General features: G+C 43.8%; 1 protein-coding gene across 1 annotated transcript in view; it reads right to left on the bottom strand.

The window, feature by feature from the left end:
• CNGB3 (cyclic nucleotide gated channel subunit beta 3) overlaps nt 1-26,148 on the bottom strand; it is a 966,824-nt gene that overhangs the window by 895,034 nt on the left and 45,642 nt on the right. Inside the window, exon 2 of the mRNA XM_085604101.1 lies at nt 3,978-4,050. Coding sequence (XP_085460227.1) covers nt 3,978-4,050 — 73 coding nt within the window. The remainder of the gene's footprint in view (nt 1-3,977; nt 4,051-26,148) is intronic.

Here is a 26,148-nt window from a genome sequence, read left to right as displayed (position 1 = left end):
CTTAAAATCTGACATTACCATGAAAGAGGATTCTAAATTATTCTTTTGATAACAAATATGACTTTTTTTGCCTGTTCTCAAATAACCAGTACACTTATTAAATGGTATGAGGTAATCCAATTTTTTTAAGTACATCTTAAACATACATGTCCAACTTTTTAAACACACTGCACTTTGCACTCTGGTGTTTAGGACCTACCTCAGAGGTGAATTATATGAACTAAAAAGGAAGGTTTAGGCTTGGCAAAGGTTTATTTAGCATATGTCAAATTGGTAGTTTAAAAGCAATGGTAGGCATTATATTTTTTAAATGGCTCCATCATTTGTGTGTCTTTTGCTTTCTCACTGCTGATAAGGGATAAAACCCCTAAACCGGTCTCAGGATGCTTTTTTCTGGCTCAGGGAGGGCTTAGCTTGGCAGTTAGTGCTGGACTATTCCCATGAGGAACAGGGTCAAGACTGATTTGCATATGACTGGGTTTAAATTGGGGTGGCATGGTGAGCAAAAGATCAATAGATTTACCCCATATCTCTTGACTAGGGGTAAATGTTTTGATTTGTTCCCATTACGTCCATCATCTGTGTGTCTTTTTTCTTAAGTGGGTGGCGCAATTAGTGCAGCTGGCCCACTAGTAGCATTTAATTTACACCCTGGGTACATGCAGTACCACTTTACTAGGTACCTATAACTAAATTAAATGTGCCAATTGGGTATAAGGCAATTTTCTCATGTTTAAAGGAGTGAGCTCAAGCACTTTAACACTGGATAGCAGCCGTTATTGACACAGAGGGGCCAATTTTGATGCGGTCGGAAAAGGCTCCGAATGGCATTTGGTTTGTCCGAACCCATGTTGGAACCCATGTTTACGACCAACTCTGAAACATATCCCACCGACCGTTTAAGGTGCAAGGTAACCGGTTGGTCATCCCAAATCGGTTCCGACTGGCATTCTGAGAGTCCGAGTCGGTCTGAGCCAAATCATTCAGCTCAACGGGCTGCGTTTCCGACCGACCTATTACGATGTCGGATTATGACAGCCATTCCAAATCGGTCTATCCAACATGAATCGGCTGTCGGAAACTGACTTTGGGGGCCCATAGCAGGCCCCCCTTCACCCGGAGGCCTCTGGTTGGGGCCCATGGGGTACCCATGGGACCCCTCTTTCCAACCATGCACAGTGCACCAGGTACCATGGGGTGCCATCCACAGGGTGCACCACAGGGTGCAAGATTTTCCGCAACCACCCCATTTTTCAGTGTGAGCCTGTGATGCCGGTCGGAACACAGGCTCCCATTGATGTCAATGGGACTCAGACCAAACGGTGTTCGGAATCATTGTAATCGGTCTGTCAGACTCCCTGAAACCGAGTCGGTCAGAAGGATTTCCGACCGACATCATAACGAGGTAGAGAGTCGTAAAAGTCACCAAAAAAGGGTCCAAAAAACAGGAAGGGTAAAGGCAAAAAGATTGGGGATGACCCTGCAGAGAAGGTCAAATCCACCACATCCTCACACAACCTTATCCCTCTTTATGTCAGTGCCCACCCTACAACCCAAATCAACTTTCGTCCCATTATGTTTTTATCTTTCAGGACAGACCTGCTTTTAGATTCTAATTTAGATTGGGCCAGTCTATCTTTCACCCTAAAATCTCTTGAGTGGGATATGATTTAGATGATTCAGCAAAGGATGATAATTGTTAATTGAACATTTGGAGGATGCTGTGACATAAAGACTCATGATGTATTCTCTCCTGATACTGACTTATTGCAGGTTATAAACTAAGGCAATATTACTTTGCTTCATGCTCCACCTGTTGGAATTAGTTGCACAGCTTGTTTTTATGCTTCACAATTCTTATCATTTATAGATTTTCTTTTGCTTTATTAAATTGACATCTTTAAATTTCACCATCTGTGAATCTGGTGTGTTTACTATTAGTGCGTCACAAGTAATAACTTAGCCAACCACCAGGGCATCAAAGGAGCATGTCAGTGCAAGCACGGAAATTTCATAAAAACTTTATAAACAACTCCACCTTGAAACTTACTAAGAGTACCTCCAATTTCCACACCAATTTCTTCTTCAGGTCAATTTTAGAATGGAGCACAGCACACATACATTTTTAAATTAATCATCAACTTGCAGAGTTATAATGTTTAGTCAATGATGAGAGGTTTGGTAAAGTTTTAAAAGTTTTATTTTCTTATTAAGAGATCTTTGTCTTTTTATTCATGTTATTCAGATAAATCCATTTACAGAGATATCCAGAAGAATTTGGTTAGAGACAGTATACAAAATAACAGTTTGTTGCATAAAGGAATTAGTCCCTATATTAATCTAAAGGACCTAACCTATCCTAGCAAGAACCCATAAAGAGTTCTTTGGAAAAGAGCAAGAGAAATTTGGAGCATCAGACAGATAGCTATGAAAGGCGAACTCCTCATACAGAGTAGTTTCTGGAAATTCTGCCAATTTCCCTAACAGCTGCAGTATGAATCATTAACACAGGTGTCAGGAAATAATCACAGCAGTGGCTATGATCAGCATGGAGTAAAGTCTCCAAAAAGGCATCAGAATAACAGAAAATCACTGTGCAGTAGCTCACAGTAATCTCAGGCAAGAGCAGCACAATTAAGTGCTAGAGGGCATTGCACATGGAAGACGTGCATTGAATGCATGGCCTCTCTAACTAGGAGCACGTACTATACAGAAAAGCGCAAAACATGTTGCAAAAGAATCTTCCGATGGTCCCTCGTATTCTCTCTCAATTCCCACGGTAAGCATCCATGTGGACATGATGTTATTTGAATGTGGCTACTGTATATTACAAATACATCTAGGAAGGTTGTCATGAGAACCTTTATAAACATACTCTGTTAGCTGTTCAGTGTCTAATTGTGTAACAATAGACTGCTCTATGAAATGAAACATTAATATCTAGCATGCCCTAGTTAGAACATGGAATTCAAGCCTATAGCAAGCATTTTCTTTTATCAATATACATGTCCACTATAAGCATGTGGCTGAGGAGACTATCTAGAATTTGATGAAGTTATATGATGTGAGGAAAGAAAGAAATACATTTTGCAGCAAACAGCACTTTTTATGATTCTGCAGTTCAATTATAATGTTAAATAAGCATTTACAAAAAAAACATAAATTTTATTAAAAGGAAAGGAAAGACTCAAGAAAATATTAAGGACTAGCAGTGAAAGAACGATGGAAATGGGAGCATTCAGCTGAAATAAGCATAATTTTTCTCTTTTTGGCACGTTTAATAAAGGCACATTTTCTCTAAACCCTATATTGACACGTATCTTCTTCGTTAAGGCACATTTCTACATTGCTATGAGGTAATTTTATGTAAAATTGTTCAACTTCCACATCAGCGACGAAGTAGTCTCTGAATCTGACATGTTGAAGGTTGGTCCAACTCTAAATGAGGGTGTTGTGATGGAGTACCTTCTCTGCTAAACTCTAAATCAAGCTGTAAATACATTAATGAGATTTAGGAGGGTGCTTCTTGTTTTTTTTCATACTTGAGATGTCTGTGAGATTGAAGTCATGGAGGATTCCGGTGTGAAAGTTATGGATGGTTGATGCGGTATGGAAGTCTCAGAATTTGTTAAGTCTAGGAGGCCAGTAGATGAGGTGTAGGTTGGTGGACTGAGTTGTGGAGAATGGGAAGTGGGATGTGAATAGCCCCATGGATATAAGTGTTGCTTGCTTGCCTATGGTGCTGGACTAGGGGGACTTATGGATGATAGTAAGATCTCCATCCTCCTTTCTAGGGGTGTGGTCCACATGTGGGGGCTGTAGACTCTCAGAACATGAAAATCTAAGCTATGTGATATATTGGAGTGGAGCCATGTTTTTGTGATGAAGAATGTGTCAAGCTTGTGGTAGGTAATACATCAAAAACACACTTTAACTGTTGATATACTTTACTAATTACTGACCTTTTTTAAGTTTACCTTTTTGGCGTGAATGAGTTTCTGCATCAGCTTTTTTGCAAACCTGTGGTTTTCCTTCCTTATCTTTGTTATCCTACAAGACAAAAAAGTGTCAGATATATGTTAAGAAATGCACTATTGGTAGTCAGTTTGCTCCTACAGTGAGAGTCAAGTGATGAAAATTAATTTTGTGTTCATTAGTGAAACAATAATCTCATGCTTTATCTTCATGGGTCTTACCCTTTCGCCTTGTACATTACAAAACACGTTTTAGGAAGTTGAACGTGCATATCATAGCAAAAAAAAATAGCTGAATTAACTGCCACAAGAAATCAGGGCCGGACTGGCCGTAGCGGGCACCGTGCGTTTCCCCGGTGGTCTGCGAGGGTGGGGGCCAGTTTTGGGCCCCTGCAGGTCCGTTTTTGTTAAGGGGAACCAGTAATATCGGCTCCCTGTAACAAAGTCGGCCGAAACCGGCCCTAGTAAACAGCTCGGCCGCACCCCCAGGGGGCCGGCCGAGCAGTTTGCCAGGGCCAGTTACGGTTCCCAGTCCGGCCCTGCACAAGATACAGGTAAAATATGGTTGCTTGCTTCGTTTCCTTCATTGTGTAATTAGGTATTCTTTGATTAAGTTCTACTGTCAAACAGCTGTCATTTCAGTCATACCCGATAGCATATTTATCCACAATACAACTTGGCAGGAATGCTCTTGATTACAAACGGAAGCTGCAGCTCATAACTAAACATATTCTGTCATATGACATCTTTTGTCTGCAAACAAATGTGATAGAAGAGGAAGGATTGCATTTTTTTAAAGAAGCTTTCGAATAATTGTCAAAGCAGGCAGATAGCACTTGCCTATGTCTGTGTTTACATGCAATAGCACATCAAAGGTAGATCTCTTGGCTTTGCCAATGTTTGTGCTGATCGTCAGGGCATTCCACTGCCCGCTGTTAGACAGAAGAAGTGTACCTATGAAGGGGCGTTGTTTCCAGTTATTTTATAGTACAACTAAGACTTTCCACAACTACAAATAGCTGGGTTTCCCGCACTCCATCCACGCCACCTGCATGTTTCATCGTATTGCTCTAATTCACATCGCCAATATGCCAAAACAGTATAAACAGATACATCGGTTTAAATTTAGCATCTTAATGTGAATGCAGTTACCCAGACCTCTACACCTGCTTTGCCAACAGCCATTTCTTATTTTCTTGGCTGACAGTTTGCTAAAGGCATCATTTTACTGGTAATGCTGTAATATATAGCTGGGATAGAGGGCTCATATTCTAACTTGGACCTTTGCTGGCCAGCAGCAGTGTGTATCTCTGTGCACTGGCGTAGTAGATATAATGGCCTCTAATGCAACCAATAGAAATGGGCCCATGTCTTTGTTTGGTAGTGACAAACAGCTATAATTGGTGTGCATCGGCCCCCTCCCACCTCTGGGCCACAGTGCTTCACCTGCTGTACCACTGATACCTACAATCCTGGCTGCATATATACTTGCAGTGTCTAACAGGGTAAGTAAAGAATACATAGACAACCATATTGGTGCCTCAACAACGCACATCTAGATATTCTTGTTTGACCAATCAGATACACGGTTTACTGACACAATATCGAAACCATAAATATTGTGATACCAAAATATCAGGGCAAAAATATCGCTCACAAAAATATTGTTTTTCTATATATATAATGGTAATTACCAAATACTGAAGAAATATATCGTTTTACACTAATATCGAAAAATATATACAAAAATATAATGTTCTACTATATATATATATAGATATATAAATATATATATAGTTTAAATAAATAAAACTTAAATATTTAAACATATAACATTAATATAATCTAAATTAAATATGTTTAAATAATATTTAAAATATATAGGTACGGACAGATATACTATTCCCTCCCTGGTCGGTGCAACAGTAGAGAGAGAGTAGTTCACTTTAAATAAATAACATATTTCAACAACTCTATTAAATGACAAAAAAAAATATATGTAAATTTAAAAATTATATGTCTAAGTTGAACAAAAATGAAACAAATTACATAATTATCACAATCTTTTTATAATTATTATCAATTAAAACACATAATATTAATTTAAATAAGATACCACATATAACCCTAATTCTGGTGGCGGTCAGTCGGATCGTCATCGCATCAGGCAGGAGACCGTCCGACAATGATTTAATGATCCCACCCACTCTATTACAATGAGACCACGAGCACGGTGGTCGGAAGGTGCTTTTTCTACTGTGGCTTGTGCTGTGGCACAGGAAAAGGGCTGGAGCACAAGCCGCAGTAGAAAAAAGGACTTTGTGCACATGCAAGCACCGTGTACCAGGCACCATGTGGTGCCTGGCAATGGGTGCATGGATGAGATGGGGCCACTTAGCAGAGGCCCACGGAGGACAGGGGCCCTACTTGGGGCCCCACAGTCTGTTTCCGTCTTCATTTTAATGGAGGTCGGACCGCCATGAAAAGCAGTCGGAAAGGGACATCCTAATCCCTACTGTGGTGCCTGCTAAGGCACCACCTTCATTGAAGGAATAGGTTTCCGACCGCCGCCCCAACTGTTAGAGGAGGCGGTCTTTCCTCCCGACCACAGCAGTCCTACCATCTGCATTGTAATGCAGCTGTCAGACCGATGGCCTGGATGTCGGTGGGACCGCCACTAACAACCTGTCAGTGGCGGCCCCATTGACATCATAATGAGGCCCTATAGTCTCACAGTCATAACAGCCAACAATTAAAATGTCATTGAAATTTAAAAGCATAACACAATTAACATATTGCTAAACCATCGGCGAAAGATCGCCGCCCCAACAGAATTGTATCCCTTAAATGGCGGTAGTGTCAAGGCAGGCACCACCGTCAGGATTATGATTTACCTTTCCAGCAGCCTTTAAATGGCGGTCCCACTGCCATGAAAAGGCTGTCAAAAAGGGACTTTGGTGGCCCCAAACATGGTCCCTGTCCCTCGTGAGCTTCTGCAAGGTCACCCTGGGGGAACATGTAGTGCCCCCACTCATATCCTTGCATCGTGTGCCATGCACCACATGGTGCATAGCATACGGTTCATGGATGTGCCCTAAGTGCTCCTTAATACAGAGCCCTGTGCTGCAGCTCTTTACCCGGGCCGCAGTGTAAAGGAGCACTTTCCGACTACCAGCACCATGGTGGTCATATCGTAATTGAGCGGTCGAAGCACCTGACCACCGCAACAGCAGGCAGCCCTCCGACTGCCCAATATCATAATTGGGCTCTAAGTATAAACGTAAGTCATCAACGGCCTGATGCGCAGAATCGAGCCATTTGCAACCTCATGAAAGGTTTTTTAAATGTACAAAAGCCAAATTGGGATTCAGTAACCTGCTACAGAATCACAATTTGGGTTTACGAATCTGTATTCGGAGGGGGCGTGTTTAGGGCATCCCTTCCTGCAGTGGTATGCATAAATTATGGTCACAAAACTTTCATTTTTTTATTGACACCTCAAGGGTGATGGTAGCTATTCACAAATAGGAACCCTTTCTCCTTTACGAATGATGATACACATATTTTTTAATTTCATTTAATTTAATTTCATTTAATTTTATTTAATTTTTTAAGAGCAGGCAGTAGTCCCGTGCACCACTGCCTACTCTTAAAAAATTAAATTCATTTCAAACATTTCATTTTTTTCATTTTAAATGCAACCCTTTCTCCTTCAAGTAAAATGGGCTACATTTAAAAAAAAAGATTGCTTAATTAAAAAATAATCACAGACCTGGTGGTTTGCTGAGCACAGCTGGCCAACATCCCTGTGATGGCTGCAATTCCTATTGGGTCACAGACTGCGTCCTACCCCATTAATATTCATGAAGTAAGCCTATTGCGAGTCTATTAGGAATCGCTATTACAATATTGTACATTGGAAATTGCAATTAACTAATTGCGATTTGCAAAGAATCGCAATTAGGTACTCACAATCCTTACATTCTGTACATATGGCCCCAAATTCGGCTCCTCTACCTAAAAGCACGTTAGCAATTTTATCATAGTTTTCTTAAACCTTTTAAAGATCACGCAGCCACTTGTAGGACCTTTTCATTATTGTTTCTCTATTCAAATCTAAAGTGACACAAAAAGCTACTGTTTTCCCCCGTGTTACTTAACTTCGAAAATAAACGTTGACTCTAATCTTAAATATTTTGAAGTTCCATGAACGAGCATTTGAGTGTCCAGTTCCAGCATAAATCAACTGATTCTGTAAGTCTTAAACGTACAGTTGGCCTGATTCACAAAGGTAACAATTTTTTGCAATTCAGAAAGGAATTTTACGACTGTCAATCTTGTTAGTGTGCGGATTCTCCGCCACAGTGTGGAGTCTATCATTCGTAAAATTCCTTCGTGAATTATAAATATTCGTAAACTTACACTAAAGTGTAATTACGTTTACCTTTGAGAATCAGGCCCAGTGTGTTTACTAAATTAACAAAAAAATCAAATAATGTAGTCCTTGTTACAATTACTGAAAAAGTACAATATTTTTCTCCATTTATCTAAGATCAAATCCTAGCTTCCCTGCCTGACCTCTGTGGCTACTGTATGGCCCTGGGCAAAAACCACGCATCTTGCTATACCTCAGCTAAGTCTCTGCCGCAATAAAGGGTGCTCAAGAAATGAGCCAATTACGACATAAATTCTATATAATACTGGAATTTGGTAGCTATCCCTATCAGTCACGCCCCAGTGTGCGCTACTGAACCCAGGTAGGCGTGTGCTCTGTCTCACAACCGGGATTACTTGTTATCAGCTAGTCTTGGCAAGGATATTGTAACAATGTTAACAAAAAGGTATGCAGTTCCCGATATTAGCGCAATGTGTGTTAGAATCACTAGGTCCCAGGGTGATGGTGTGAAAACAATCTGATTGAACGGAGTAGAAGGTACTCCTTCTGGAAAAGAAGACCCTCACACACCCAACAAGCGGGTGTCTTGCTTCATCACCGGGTCTTTGCTCCTTATCGGGCCGGCAGTGCAATGCCCGATCAGGCACCCCGAGGGGGCCTTCCTGTCGGAGATCTTTATTTCCAAACGCCGGTGAGTGAGGTGTGTGGGGAGAACAGTTAATTATGATAAATGGTGTAGGTGCAAGTGAAGTGAAAGTTAAGTGTACTAAAACAGGGGAGGTGATCCACTTCAAACAATTTTAATAAAGTATGGTCACCACCCTGATTAAAAACAATCCGCACATCTCTCACCATTAGGTGTGTGAGTAATATGTGCTAAAGGGATAAAAGAGGTCAACATGTTTCTTGCCTAGGATTATATTAAATGGCAATTCTTCAGGACCAATAAACGAGCATATACGGCTACCTGCACCTTTTTGGTGGTGGCCACAACCTCTAAGAGGTGTCAATGGTGGCCACACATACAGCACCCTAAAAACATGTGGTACCGTGAATACCAAGAACACACAACCTGTGATAAAAACACAAAGTTAAAATCATTGTCATATTAAACGATTCGAGGCATCAGGTTTACTTGAGACAACAAGTGATGTCAGACATAAAACCGTGGCATGCGTCGATTGTGAGCAGATATTAATAGGACTTTATAAAGGCAAACAGCAGAATCTCAATTGAACACCACCTCCAAAATTTCAACCCAGCAAGGTTGCATCGATTTATCGAAAACAGTCTAGCATAAACTCACCCTATTAGGCTGTGGAGAAAATGAGGCCAGGGTAGGAAGGCACTAAATGCTAGTGTCCTAAAGGGAGGAAGGTAGATAAAAAACAAACAAACAACAGATGCGTCAGGTCAATAAGCGTCAAGAGCACTCAATATAAGTTGGAGAACCCATGTGGTGGGATGTCTCATGGTATACATAGGCATGTAAAATTTAGAACTGTCACCCAATCATACGAGGGCGGAAGTTTGCTATAATGGTCAATGAACACACAAACTGGAAAATGGGTGTGCTTGTACCTAGGATGGTAAAGTACTAATCAAACAATGGTAGACGCAACCAGTTATCCTGCACGTCAGCGCAAGTGCATGGCAATTGAGAATGTAACAGAACTAGTCTCAGCGTAGGTCAAGGAGGCAAACAATGGTTGTGGCAACCAGTAATCCTGCAAATCAGCACAAGCGTATGCTGATTGAGAATGTAACTGAACTAGTCTCAGCATGGGTCAAGGAAGCACTAATGTAACAGCCATAATGAGTGCAATCACATCACGTGTCCGACCAGTCTCTCCTGTGCATTACTTAAAAATATGCACTCTAACTCAATGAACGATAAAACAACTAAAAAATACTCACGATTTCGTTGTATTAACGTTACCGTAAACCTAAGACCCCGTCAGCCGCTCAAGTCTGGTGATAGTAAGGTCGGCTGGCTCAAAGAAATGAAAGTCGGTCGGCGTGCTGCGTCGGTACGTCTGGGGCGGTCGCAAGCGGTAGAGGCGTGGCCACGTCTCAACCACTAGGCCGCCAACCGTGACGACTGTCAGACGGGTGGGGACGCAAAAGGGGTTACTATGGGAACTAGTGTGTAGAGGGGAATCCCTCTCGCTCGCGTGCGTGTGACGCGGTCGCAACCAAGGAGGGCGTGGACACAAGTCAACCAATAGGTTGCTCCCCTCGGAATGGGTTACCAAATAGGCGATTGGATATGAGGTTGCTATAGAAACTTGTTAGCGATGCATGCTGCCATACACGAACAACCAGTACATTCGTATGTGACTGAATCTATGGCACCCTATTTAATTATATCTAACTGAGCGCTGTGTGCTACAGAGCTTAGTTAGTGCCAGGCACGAAGTGATACAGTGAAAAGCACAGCGGAGGTCCGCACACATTGTCATAAAACAAGCAGATAAGGGTGGGGCCACGGTTATCATGTCTTCAGTTGACTACGATACTGAATGTCGTAGGCAACTTACCAATACTAGATATTACACGCCCATCAAAGAAGACCCCACCCCGCGGCTGACCCGGACCATAGGCTCCATGGTCTCCATGGCCGAGCTAGAAGGGTGGATATCTAAAAAAGAAGCTAAATTTCTTATAGCTAAAGAACCAGTGATCCCCTTCTTCTACTGTCTGCCTAAAATTCACAAAGGAATATCCCCTGTGCCTGGACGACCGATTGTATCTGGTATAGGGTCTGTCCTGGAACCACTATCACAGTTTGTTGACCATTTTATCCAGCCCTTGGTCAGAGCCACCCCCTCTTACATTCAAGATACCTCTGATATTCTTCGACTTTTGGAAGGGTTTCAACACCCACAGGAAATAAACCTCTTGCTGACATTGGATGTTGAGGCGCTATATACCAACATACCCCAACAAGCCACCCTCCAAGTTATCGAGGATGCACTAAGCAGCAGTGAGATTATTTCCAATACACCTGTACCATTCATAATGGAATGTGCGAGCCTTGCCTTGACTCAAAACTTCTTTGAGTATAACACACAATTGTACCACCAAACCCAGGGTACTTCCATGGGCAGTACATTCGCGCCGAGTCTGGCATGTATGTACATGTCAGCCTTTGAAAGTAGGGCCATACATCATTCCACCAACCCCTACTCGGCGAATGTACTGCTCTGGAAAAGGTTCATTGACGACATCCTGATTCTGTGGAAGGGAGACTACACGAAGTGCACAGAATTCTGTACTTGGATAAATACTTTAAATCCCTATTTGAGATTTACCCACACCATCTCTGATACAGAAGTACCTTTCTTGGATTTACTCATCCGCCTTGAAGGGGGTAAGATCTCCACGAGTTTATATCGTAAGCCCACAGATAGGAACAGCCTCCTCTTATTCAGCAGTTACCATCCGAAATCGTTGAGAGAAAATCTACCTTTCGGACAATTTTTACGTATCAGAAGGAACTGTAGTTCTGTGGTAGACTATCAGAAAGAGTCCTCAACGCTTATGAATGACCTGATCAAGCGAGACTACCCCACACAGGTCGTGTCTCGTGCTCGCAAACGAGCGAGAAATAACAATAGAGAGAGTCTATTAGACGTCAACATTAAGGAACCTGATCAATCCTTAACCTGTGTTACCACCTTCACCCCTGATTCGAACAGGATTAAGGCGATCATCAAAAAACACTGGGGTATTCTCAACACTGGAGATCTAGATCTGGAAGTCCCCAGGTTCGCGTTCAAACGCACGAGTAACCTGAAGGACCTACTAATACATACTAGGCCTAAGAAACCAGCCACTGGGTCTCAAAGACTGCTGTGGAACTTACCTCCAGTTAAGGGTCATTACCCCTGCGGGTCGTGCTCTATGTGCCCACAGACACACACCAGCAAAGAGTTGGTACTCACTAATGACGTTACCTGGCAAATCCACAAACATACAAATTGCAACTCAACAAATTGCATTTACCTGATGACTTGCCCATGCGGCTTACCATATATAGGCATGACTACGCGTGCTGTTAAAACTCGCATGCTGGAACACAAAAGTAATTTCAGATGCGCGAAGACCAACACTAAAATGACGACCCATTACAACCTGGAACGACATGCTCCCACCTCATTTGAATGGGTGGTTTTGGAATCTCACCCCCATATGTCTAAAAAGGCCCTCTTTAGGCTCGAACAACGTTGGGTCCTGAGATTGGCTGCTGATACCACTGGCCTTAATGAGGACATCCCGTGGAGCATGCTCACTTGAGTTAGGCTACTATCTTCCTGACCTTTAATATTCTATGAGCCTGATTTCTTCGCAATATAGGCACACTTACTGAGGTTACTCCGATACCAGGAACAACCACTGCTGGCCCTTGGCAACAATTCTGCTGATCATCAATTTTTGTAGGATGGGTTTACTCCTGTATACTAGTCGCCGAAAGGTAATAATCCCCATACTCGTGGGTCTTCAGTTCCATCTTTAGCAACAGGGTTTCCAACCCTGTGTGCGGACCTCCGCTGTGCTTTTCACTGTATCACTTCGTGCCTGGCACTAACTAAGCTCTGTAGCACACAGCGCTTAGTTAGATATAATTAAATAGGGTGCCATAGATTCAGTCACATACGAATGTACTGGTTGTTCGTGTATGGCAGCATGCATCGCTAACAAGTTTCTATAGCAACCTCCTATCCAATCGCCTATTTGGTAACCCATTCCGAGGGGAGCAACCTATTGGTTGACTTGTGTCCACGCCCTCCTTGGTTGCGACCGCGTCACACGCACGCGAGCGAGAGGGATTCCCCTCTACACACTAGTTCCCATAGTAACCCCTTTTGCGTCCCCACCCGTCTGACAGTCGTCACGGTTGGCGGCCTAGTGGTTGAGACGTGGCCACGCCTCTACCGCTTGCGACCGCCCCAGACGTACCGACGCAGCACGCCGACCGGCTTTCATTTCTTTGAGCCAGCCGACCTTACTATCACCAGACTTGAGCGGCTGACGGGGTCTTAGGTTTACAGTAACGTTAATACAACGAAATCGTGAGTATTTTTTAGTTGTTTTATCGTTCATTGAGTTAGAGTGCATATTTTTAAGTAATGCACAGGAGAGACTGGTCGGACACGTGATGTGATTGCACTCATTATGGCTGTTACATTAGTGCTTCCTTGACCCACGCTGAGACTAGTTCAGTTACATTCTCAATCACCATACGCTTGTGCTGATTTGCAGGATTACTGGTTGCCACAACCATTGTTTGCCTCCTTGACCTACGCTGAGACTAGTTCTGTTACATTCTCAATTGCCATGCACTTGCGCTGACGTGCAGGATAACTGGTTGCGTCTACCATTGTTTGATTAGTACTTTACCATCCTAGGTACAAGCACACCCATTTTCCAGTTTGTGTGTTCATTGACCATTATAGCAAACTTCCGCCCTCGCATGATTGGGTGACAGTTCTAAATTTTAAATGCTTATGTATACCATGAGACATCCCACCACATGGGTTCTCCAACTTATATTGAGTGCTCTTGACGCTTATTGACCTGACGCATCTGTTGTTTGTTTGTTTTTTATCTACCTTCCTCCCTTTAGGACACTAGCATTTAGTGCCTTCCTACCCTGGCCTCATTTTCTCCACAGCCTAATAGGGTGAGTTTATGCTAGACTGTTTTCGATAAATCGATGCAACCTTGCTGGGTTGAAATTTTGGAGGTGGTGTTCAATTGAGATTCTGCTGTTTGCCTTTATAAAGTCCTATTAATATCTGCTCACAATCGACGCATGCCACGGTTTTATGTCTGACATCACTTGTTGTCTCAAGTAAACCTGATGCCTCGAATCGTTTAATATGACAATGATTTTAACTTTGTGTTTTTTTCACAGGTTGTGTGTTCTTGGTATTCACGGTACCACACGTTTTTAGGGTGCTGTATGTGTGGCCACCATTGACACCTCTTAGAGGTTGTGGCCACCACCAAAAAGGTGCAGGTAGCCGTATATGCTCGTTTATTGGTCCTGAAGAATTGCCATTTAATATAATCCTAGGCAAGAAACATGTTGACCTCTTTTATCCCTTTAGCACATATTACTCACACACCTAATGGTGAGAGATGTGCGGATTGTTTTTAATCAGGGTGGTGACCATACTTTATTAAAATTGTTTGAAGTGGATCACCTCCCCTGTTTTAGTACACTTAACTTTCACTTCACTTGCACCTACACCATTTATCATAATTAACTGTTCTCCCCACACACCTCACTCACCGGCGTTTGGAAATAAAGATCTCCGACAGGAAGGCCCCCTCGGGGTGCCTGATCGGGCATTGCACTGCCGGCCCGATAAGGAGCAAAGACCCGGTGATGAAGCAAGACACCCGCTTGTTGGGTGTGTGAGGGTCTTCTTTTCCAGAAGGAGTACCTTCTACTCCGTTCAATCAGATTGTTTTCACACCATCACCCTGGGACCTAGTGATTCTAACACACATTGCGCTAATATCAGGAACTGCATACCTTTTTGTTAACATTGATTGTTGGGCATGTATGCTGGACCTACAATAATATTAAGCTAGTTTATTATTGTTAAAGCCCCCCCCTTCCCTCCTTCTTGTTTGAGATTTATTGCACGGGCTACCCCCGTGGGAAATTCAGGATACCAAGCAGTTCGAATGTATCTGCGTGGACCATTTCATTAGTAGGCAGTGCTCAGAATTGACCTTGTCTACTTTTTAATAACATTGGTCTCTTTGGACCTTACTTCACAGTTTCCATATGGAGGACTTCCAAGGGCTGAGCTTCGATGATGAAGCAGCAGCAGCAATACTTAGAACACCATCACTGTTGGCCCCCGATGGCAGTGCTGCCTCTGGGAGCCATACAGAAGATTGGACATCATTATCTAACCTCAAACATGAATGGCTCAAAGTAACACTCCATGGAGCCATGATGACGGAATATTTAAGGGCAAATATAGCTCCCAATGGGCTCATTGTAAATAATTTTCCTCGCCTATTTTTGGAAGATGCGCTATTTAAAAAAGAGTGGTCCCTGGTAGCATGGAAATGCACCAGGGACTGGCTCATTCTTATCATCAACACCGCAAAAAGAATAGCGGATGCTTTGTTAATTAAGATCCAAACAGCGGAGGGTGCTATTAAAGTCATTATTCAAACAACTACATACAAGACTAAATTAGCTGAAATTAATGCTGAACTTGCTGAAAATAGGGAATATCTGATGAAGCAGAAAATAACTAAACTTCAAAAAGATATCAAGAAGTTTTCGACGGAAAAGGTATATCCCTACCTTAAAGCAGATTATACCTCCACAGTCACTGGTTACTCATCAGACGAGAATTTAGGACCTTCTAGACGAAGCTCCTCGACCAACAGTGACTCAAGTACAGGGAGTTGGAATAACAACAATAGGAAAACAAGACCTTTCCAGCAATCAGGCTATCCAGCATTCAATATGCCTCCTTTTCAGGGACCCCCCCCTTCTGGCAATATCCTATGTATCATCAAGGCCCTCCCCCGCCCTTTTTCCAACCCAGGAATGAACAACCTTTTTTAGACAGAGGCTGGGGCAGAGGAAGAGGGCGAAGAAGAGGGCGACAGCAAAAAAGAGTCCAATGGCAGGAACAACCTCCGAGGACAGTGGAAACCAGGAGTCAAACCAGGGACAAGAGAGACTGATGCTCAATCTTTCTACCAGACCTCTCACCCCCGTGGAAGAAAGTGTGCTCCAGAAAGGCCTGGGGTTTGTCCCAACGCCCAAGACAGATAGATTCCGTGACACCTGCGAGATCCAGAACCTATTTCGCAAGATTAGGCTGAAGGCGTTCTTTCAAGATCATCCGCCACCTAATCACGAAGATTCTGGCCTCCATAGACCTTCAACCTTCACGCCTACAAGGAGTATGGTCCCACCGGAAGTACTGACCTTTGAAAAGGCAGTCTTGAAGGATCTCAGTGTGGATACTGATCCAGTACCTTTTCAGAACTTATCCACGAGTGAGAAGTTGGTTATAAGAGATCTGGCTAATGACAACACCATTGTCATAAAACAAGCAGATAAAGGTGGGGCCACGGTTATCATGTCTTCAGTTGACTACGATACTGAATGTCGTAGGCAACTTACCAATACTAGATATTACACGCCCATAAAAGAAGACCCCACCCCGCGGCTGACCCGGACCATAGGCTCCATGGTCTCCATGGCCGAGCTAGAAGGGTGGATATCTAAAAAATAAGCTAATTTTCTTATAGCTAAAGAACCAGTGATCCCCTTCTTCTACTGTCTGCCTAAAATTCACAAAGGAATATCCCCTGTGCCTGGACGACCGATTGTATCTGGTATAGGGTCTGTCCTGGAACCACTATCACAGTTTGTTGACCATTTTATCCAGCCCTTGGTCAGAGCCACCCCCTCTTACATTCAAGATACCTCTGATATTCTTCGACTTTTGGAAGGGTTTCAACACCCACAGGAAATAAACCTCTTGCTGACATTGGATGTTGAGGCGCTATATACCAACATACCCCAACAAGCCACCCTCCAAGTTATCGAGGATGCACTAAGCAGCAGTGAGATTATTTCCAATACACCTGTACCATTCATAATGGAATGTGCGAGCCTTGCCTTGACTCAAAACTTCTTTGAGTATAACACACAATTGTACCACCAAACCCAGGGTACTTCCATGGGCAGTACATTCGCGCCGAGTCTGGCATGTATGTACATGTCAGCCTTTGAATGTAGGGCCATACATCATTCCACCAACCCCTACTCGGCGAATGTACTGCTCTGGAAAAGGTTCATTGACAACATCCTGATTCTGTGGAAGGGAGACTACACGAAGTGCACAGAATTCTGTACTTGGATAAATACTTTAAATCCCTATTTGAGATTTACCCACACCATCTCTGATACAGAAGTACCTTTCTTGGATTTACTCATCCGCCTTGAAGGGGGTAAGATCTCCACGAGTCTATATCGTAAGCCCACAGATAGGAACAGCCTCCTCTTATTCAGCAGTTACCATCCGAAATCGTTGAGAGAAAATCTACCTTTCGGACAATTTTTACGTATCAGAAGGAACTGTAGTTCTGTGGTAGACTATCAGAAAGAGTCCTCAACGCTTATGAATGACCTGATCAAGCGAGACTACCCCACACAGGTCGTGTCTCGTGCTCGCAAACGAGCGAGAAATAACAATAGAGAGAGTCTATTAGACGTCAACATTAAGGAACCTGATCAATCCTTAACCTGTGTTACCAACTTCACCCCTGATTCGAACAGGATTAAGGCGATCATCAAAAAACACTGGGGTATTCTCAACACTGGAGATCTAGATCTGGAAGTCCCCAGGTTCGCGTTCAAACGCACGAGTAACCTGAAGGACCTACTAATACATACTAGGCCTAAGAAACCAGCCACTGGGTCTCAAAGACTGCTGTGGAACTTACCTCCAGTTAAGGGTCATTACCCCTGCGGGTCGTGCTCTATGTGCCCACAGACACACACCAGCAAAGAGTTGGTACTCACTAATGACGTTACCTGGCAAATCCACAAACATACAAATTGCAACTCAACAAATTGCATTTACCTGATGACTTGCCCATGCGGCTTACCATATATAGGCATGACTACGTGTGCTGTTAAAACTCGCATGCTGGAACACAAAAGTAATTTCAGATGCGCGAAGACCAACACTAAAATGACGACCCATTACAACCTGGAACAACATGCTCCCACCTCATTTGAATGGGTGGTTTTGGAATCTCACCCCCATGTGTCTAAAAAGGCCCTCTTTAGGCTCGAACAACGTTGGGTCCTGAGATTGGCTGCTGATACCACTGGCCTTAATGAGGACATCCCGTGGAGCATGCTCACTTGAGTTAGGCTACTATCTTCCTGACCTTTAATATTCTATGAGCCTGATTTCTTCGCAATATAGGCACACTTACTGAGGTTACTCCGATACCAGGAACAACCACTGCTGGCCCTTGGCAACAATTCTGCAAATCATCAATTTTTGTAGGATGGGTTTACTCCTGTATACTAGTCGCCGAAAGGTAATAATCCCCATACTCGTGGGTCTTCAGTTCCATCTTTAGCAACAGGGTTTCCAACCCTGTGTGCGGACCTCCGCTGTGCTTTTCACTGTATCACTTCGTGCCTGGCACTAACTAAGCTCTGTAGCACACAGCGCTTAGTTAGATATAATTAAATAGGTTGCCATAGATTCAGTCACATACGAATGTACTGGTTGTTCGTGTATGGCAGCATGCATCGCTAACAAGTTTCTATAGCAACCTCCTATCCAATCGCCTATTTGGTAACCCATTCCGAGGGGAGCAACCTATTGGTTGACTTGTGTCCACGCCCTCCTTGGTTGCGACCGCGTCACACGCACGCGAGCGAGAGGGATTCCCCTCTACACACTAGTTCCCATAGTAACCCCTTTTGCGTCCCCACCCGTCTGACAGTCGTCACGGTTGGCGGCCTAGTGGTTGAGGCGTGGCCATGCCTCTACCGCTTGCGACCGCCCCAGACGTACCGACGCAGCACGCCGACCGGCTTTCATTTCTTTGAGCCAGCCGACCTTACTATCACCAGACTTGAGCGGCTGACGGGGTCTTAGGTTTACGGTAACGTTAATACAACGAAATCGTGAGTATTTTTTAGTTGTTTTATCGTTCATTGAGTTAGAGTGCATATTTTTAAGTAATGCACAGGAGAGACTGGTCGGACACGTGATGTGATTGCACTCATTATGGCTGTTACATTAGTGCTTCCTTGACCCACGCTGAGACTAGTTCAGTTACATTCTCAATCACCATACGCTTGTGCTGATTTGCAGGATTACTGGTTGCCACAACCATTGTTTGCCTCCTTGACCTACGCTGAGACTAGTTCTGTTACATTCTCAATTGCCATGCACTTGCGCTGACGTGCAGGATAACTGGTTGCGTCTACCATTGTTTGATTAGTACTTTACCATCCTAGGTACAAGCACACCCATTTTCCAGTTTGTGTGTTCATTGACCATTATAGCAAACTTCCGCCCTCGTATGATTGGGTGACAGTTCTAAATTTTACATGCCTATGTATACCATGAAACATCCCACCACATGGGTTCTCCAACTTATATTGAGTGCTCTTGACGCTTATTGACCTGACGCATCTGTTGTTTGTTTGTTTTTTATCTACCTTCCTCCCTTTAGGACACTAGCATTTAGTGCCTTCCTACCCTGGCCTCATTTTCTCCACAGCCTAATAGGGTGAGTTTATGCTAGACTGTTTTCGATAAATCGATGCAACCTTGCTGGGTTGAAATTTTGGAGGTGGTGTTCAATTGAGATTCTGCTGTTTGCCTTTATAAAGTCCTATTAATATCTGCTCACAATCGACGCATGCCACGGTTTTATGTCTGACATCACTTGTTGTCTCAAGTAAACCTGATGCCTCGAATCGTGTAATATGACAATGATTTTAACTTTGTGTTTTTTTCACAGGTTGTGTGTTCTTGGTATTCACGGTACCACACGTTTTTAGGGTGCTGTATGTGTGGCCACCATTGACACCTCTTAGATGTTGTGGCCACCACCAAAAAGGTGCATGTAGCCGTATATGCTCGTTTATTGGTCCTGAAGAATTGCCATTTAATATAATCCTAGGCAAGAAACATGTTGACCTCTTTTATCCCTTTAGCACATATTACTCACACACCTAATGGTGAGAGATGTGCGGATTGTTTTTAATCAGGGTGGTGACCATACTTTATTAAAATTGTTTGAAGTGGATCACCTCCCCTGTTTTAGTACACTTAACTTTCACTTCACTTGCACCTACACCATTTATCATAATTAACTGTTCTCCCCACACACCTCACTCACCGACGTTTGGAAATAAAGATCTCCGACAGGAAGGCCCCCTCGGGGTGCCTGATCGGGCATTGCACTGCCGGCCCGATAAGGAGCAAAGACCCGGTGATGAAGCAAGACACCCGCTTGTTGGGTGTGTGAGGGTCTTCTTTTCCAGAAGGAGTACCTTCTACTCCGTTCAATCAGATTGTTTTCACACCATCACCCTGGGACCTAGTGATTCTAACACACATTGCGCTAATATCAGGAACTGCATACCTTTTTGTTAACATTGATTGTTGGGCATGTATGCTGGACCTACAATAATATTAAGCTAGTTTATTATTGTTAAAGCCCCCCCCTTCCCTCCTTCTTGTTTGAGATTTATTGCACGGGCTACCCCCGTGGGAAATTCAGGATACCAAGCAGTTCGAATGTATCTGCGTGGACCATTTCATTAGTAGGCAGTGCTCAGAATTGACCTTGTCTACTTTTTAATAACATTGGTCTCTTTGGACCTTACTTCACAGTTTCCATATGGAGGACTTCCAAGGGCTGAGCTTCGATGATGAAGCAGCAGCAGCAATACTTAGAACACCATCACTGTTGGCCCCCGATGGCAGTGCTGCCTCTGGGAGCCATACAGAAGATTGGACATCATTATCTAACCTCAAACATGAATGGCTCAAAGTAACACTCCATGGAGCCATGATGACGGAATATTTAAGGGCAAATATAGCTCCCAATGGGCTCATTGTAAATAATTTTCCTCGCCTATTTTTGGAAGATGCGCTATTTAAAAAAGAGTGGTCCCTGGTAGCATGGAAATGCACCAGGGACTGGCTCATTCTTATCATCAACACCGCAAAAAGAATAGCGGATGCTTTGTTAATTAAGATCCAAACAGCGGAGGGTGCTATTAAAGTCATTATTCAAACAACTACATACAAGACTAAATTAGCTGAAATTAATGCTGAACTTGCTGAAAATAGGGAATATCTGATGAAGCAGAAAATAACTAAACTTCAAAAAGATATCAAGAAGTTTTCGACGGAAAAGGTATATCCCTACCTTAAAGCAGATTATACCTCCACAGTCACTGGTTACTCATCAGACGAGAATTTAGGACCTTCTAGACGAAGCTCCTCGACCAACAGTGACTCAAGTACAGGGAGTTGGAATAACAACAATAGGAAAACAAGACCTTTCCAGCAATCAGGCTATCCAGCATTCAATATGCCTCCTTTTCAGGGACCCCCCCCTTCTGGCAATATCCTATGTATCACCAAGGCCCTCCCCCGCCCTTTTTCCAACCCAGGAATGAACAACCTTTTTTAGACAGAGGCTGGGGCAGAGGAAGAGGGCGAAGAAGAGGGCGACAGCAAAAAAGAGTCCAATGGCAGGAACAACCTCCGAGGACAGTGGAAACCAGGAGTCAAACCAGGGACAAGAGAGACTGATGCTCAATCTTTCTACCAGACCTCTCACCCCCGTGGAAGAAAGTGTGCTCCAGAAAGGCCTGGGGTTTGTCCCAACGCCCAAGACAGATAGATTCCGTGACACCTGCGAGATCCAGAACCTATTTCGCAAGATTAGGCTGAAGGCGTTCTTTCAAGATCATCCGCCACCTAATCACGAAGATTCTGGCCTCCATAGACCTTCAACCTTCACGCCTACAAGGAGTATGGTCCCACCGGAAGTACTGACCTTTGAAAAGGCAGTCTTGAAGGATCTCAGTGTGGATACTGATCCAGTACCTTTTCAGAACTTATCCACGAGTGAGAAGTTGGTTATAAGAGATCTGGCTAATGACAACACCATTGTCATAAAACAAGCAGATAAGGGTGGGGCCACGGTTATCATGTCTTCAGTTGACTACGATACTGAATGTCGTAGGCAACTTACCAATACTAGATATTACACGCCCATAAAAGAAGACCCCACCCCGCGGCTGACCCGGACCATAGGCTCCATGGTCTCCATGGCCGAGCTAGAAGGGTGGATATCTAAAAAATAAGCTAATTTTCTTATAGCTAAAGAACCAGTGATCCCCTTCTTCTACTGTCTGCCTAAAATTCACAAAGGAATATCCCCTGTGCCTGGACGACCGATTGTATCTGGTATAGGGTCTGTCCTGGAACCACTATCACAGTTTGTTGACCATTTTATCCAGCCCTTGGTCAGAGCCACCCCCTCTTACATTCAAGATACCTCTGATATTCTTCGACTTTTGGAAGGGTTTCAACACCCACAGGAAATAAACCTCTTGCTGACATTGGATGTTGAGGCGCTATATACCAACATACCCCAACAAGCCACCCTCCAAGTTATCGAGGATGCACTAAGCAGCAGTGAGATTATTTCCAATACACCTGTACCATTCATAATGGAATGTGCGAGCCTTGCCTTGACTCAAAACTTCTTTGAGTATAACACACAATTGTACCACCAAACCCAGGGTACTTCCATGGGCAGTACATTCGCGCCGAGTCTGGCATGTATGTACATGTCAGCCTTTGAATGTAGGGCCATACATCATTCCACCAACCCCTACTCGGCGAATGTACTGCTCTGGAAAAGGTTCATTGACAACATCCTGATTCTGTGGAAGGGAGACTACACGAAGTGCACAGAATTCTGTACTTGGATAAATACTTTAAATCCCTATTTGAGATTTACCCACACCATCTCTGATACAGAAGTACCTTTCTTGGATTTACTCATCCGCCTTGAAGGGGGTAAGATCTCCACGAGTCTATATCGTAAGCCCACAGATAGGAACAGCCTCCTCTTATTCAGCAGTTACCATCCGAAATCGTTGAGAGAAAATCTACCTTTCGGACAATTTTTACGTATCAGAAGGAACTGTAGTTCTGTGGTAGACTATCAGAAAGAGTCCTCAACGCTTATGAATGACCTGATCAAGCGAGACTACCCCACACAGGTCGTGTCTCGTGCTCGCAAACGAGCGAGAAATAACAATAGAGAGAGTCTATTAGACGTCAACATTAAGGAACCTGATCAATCCTTAACCTGTGTTACCAACTTCACCCCTGATTCGAACAGGATTAAGGCGATCATCAAAAAACACTGGGGTATTCTCAACACTGGAGATCTAGATCTGGAAGTCCCCAGGTTCGCGTTCAAACGCACGAGTAACCTGAAGGACCTACTAATACATACTAGGCCTAAGAAACCAGCCACTGGGTCTCAAAGACTGCTGTGGAACTTACCTCCAGTTAAGGGTCATTACCCCTGCGGGTCGTGCTCTATGTGCCCACAGACACACACCAGCAAAGAGTTGGTACTCACTAATGACGTTACCTGGCAAATCCACAAACATACAAATTGCAACTCAACAAATTGCATTTACCTGATGACTTGCCCATGCGGCTTACCATATATAGGCATGACTACGTGTGCTGTTAAAACTCGCATGCTGGAACACAAAAGTAATTTCAGATGCGCGAAGACCAACACTAAAATGACGACCCATTACAACCTGGAACAACATGCTCCCACCTCATTTGAATGGGTGGTTTTGGAATCTCACCCCCATGTGTCTAAAAAGGCCCTCTTTAGGCTCGAACAACGTTGGGTCCTGAGATTGGCTGCTGATACCACTGGCCTTAATGAGGACATCCCGTGGAGCATGCTCACTTGAGTTAGGCTACTATCTTCCTGACCTTTAATATTCTATGAGCCTGATTTCTTCGCAATATAGGCACACTTACTGAGGTTACACCGATACCAGGAACAACCACTGCTGGCCCTTGGCAACAATTCTGCTGATCATCAACTTTTGTAGGATGGGTTTACTCCTGTATACTAGTCGCCGAAAGGTAATAATCCCCATACTCGTGGGTCTTCAGTTCCATCTTTAGCAACAGGGTTTCCAACCCTGTGTGCGGACCTCCGCTGTGCTTTTCACTGTATCACTTCGTGCCTGGCACTAACTAAGCTCTGTAGCACACAGCGCTCAGTTAGATATAATTAAATAGGGTGCCATAGATTCAGTCACATACGAATGTACTGGTTGTTCGTGTATGGCAGCATGCATCGCTAACAAGTTTCTATAGCAACCTCCTATCTAATCGCCTATTTGGTAACCCATTCCGAGGGGAGCAACCTATTGGTTGACTTGTGTCCACGCCCTCCTTGGTTGCGACCGCGTCACACGCACGCGAGCGAGAGGGATTCCCCTCTACACACTAGTTCCCATAGTAACCCCTTTTGCGTCCCCGCCCGTCTGACAGTCGTCACGGTTGGCGGCCTAGTGGTTGAGACGTGGCCACGCCTCTACCGCTTGCGACCCCCCCAGACGTACCGACGCAGCACGCCGACCGGCTTTCATTTCTTTGAGCCAGCCGACCTTACTATCACCAGACTTGAGCGGCTGACGGGGTCTTAGGTTTACGGTAACGTTAATACAACGAAATCGTGAGTATTTTTTAGTTGTTTTATCGTTCATTGAGTTAGAGTGCATATTTTTAAGTAATGCACAGGAGAGACTGGTCGGACACGTGATGTGATTGCACTCATTATGGCTGTTACATTAGTGCTTCCTTGACCCACGCTGAGACTAGTTCAGTTACATTCTCAATCACCATACGCTTGTGCTGATTTGCAGGATTACTGGTTGCCACAACCATTGTTTGCCTCCTTGACCTACGCTGAGACTAGTTCTGTTACATTCTCAATTGCCATGCACTTGCGCTGACGTGCAGGATAACTGGTTGCGTCTACCATTGTTTGATTAGTACTTTACCATCCTAGGTACAAGCACACCCATTTTCCAGTTTGTGTGCTCATTGACCATTAGAGCAAACTTCCGCCCTCGTATGATTGGGTGACAGTTCTAAATTTTACATGCCTATGTATACCATGAGACATCCCACCACATGGGTTCTCCAACTTATATTGAGTGCTCTTGACGCTTATTGACCTGACGCATCTGTTGTTTGTTTGTTTTTTATCTACCTTCCTCCCTTTAGGACACTAGCATTTAGTGCCTTCCTACCCTGGCCTCATTTTCTCCACAGCCTAATAGGGTGAGTTTATGCTAGACTGTTTTCGATAAATCGATGCAACCTTGCTGGGTTGAAATTTTGGAGGTGGTGTTCAATTGAGATTCTGCTGTTTGCCTTTATAAAGTCCTATTAATATCTGCTCACAATCGACGCATGCCACGGTTTTATGTCTGACATCACTTGTTGTCTCAAGTAAACCTGATGCCTCGAATCGTTTAATATGACAATGATTTTAACTTTGTGTTTTTTTCACAGGTTGTGTGTTCTTGGTATTCACGGTACCACATGTTTTTAGGGTGCTGTATGTGTGGCCACCATTGACACCTCTTAGAGGTTGTGGCCACCACCAAAAAGGTGCAGGTAGCCGTATATGCTCATTTATTGGTCCTGAAGAATTGCCATTTAATATAATCCTAGGCAAGAAACATGTTGACCTCTTTTATCCCTTTAGCACATATTACTCACACACCTAATGGTGAGAGATGTGCAGATTGTTTTTAATCAGGGTGGTGACCATACTTTATTAAAATTGTTTGAAGTGGATCACCTCCCCTGTTTTAGTACACTTAACTTTCACTTCACTTGCACCTACACCATTTATCATAATTAACTGTTCTCCCCACACACCTCACTCACCGGCGTTTGGAAATAAAGATCTCCGACAGGAAGGCCCCCTCGGGGTGCCTGATCGGGCATTGCACTGCCGGCCCGATGAGGAGCAAAGACCCGGTGATGAAGCAAGACACCCGCTTGTTGGGTGTGTGAGGGTCTTCTTTTCCAGAAGGAGTACCTTCTACTCCGTTCAATCAGATTGTTTTCACACCATCACCCTGGGACCTAGTGATTC

The sequence above is a fragment of the Triturus cristatus genome, chromosome 5_1 (genome assembly GCF_964204655.1).
Source record: "Triturus cristatus chromosome 5_1, aTriCri1.1, whole genome shotgun sequence".
Lineage (NCBI taxonomy): Eukaryota > Metazoa > Chordata > Amphibia > Caudata > Salamandridae > Triturus > Triturus cristatus.
The sequence above is the reverse complement of the archived record's forward strand: the minus strand, read 5'-3'. Positions and strand labels throughout refer to the sequence as shown.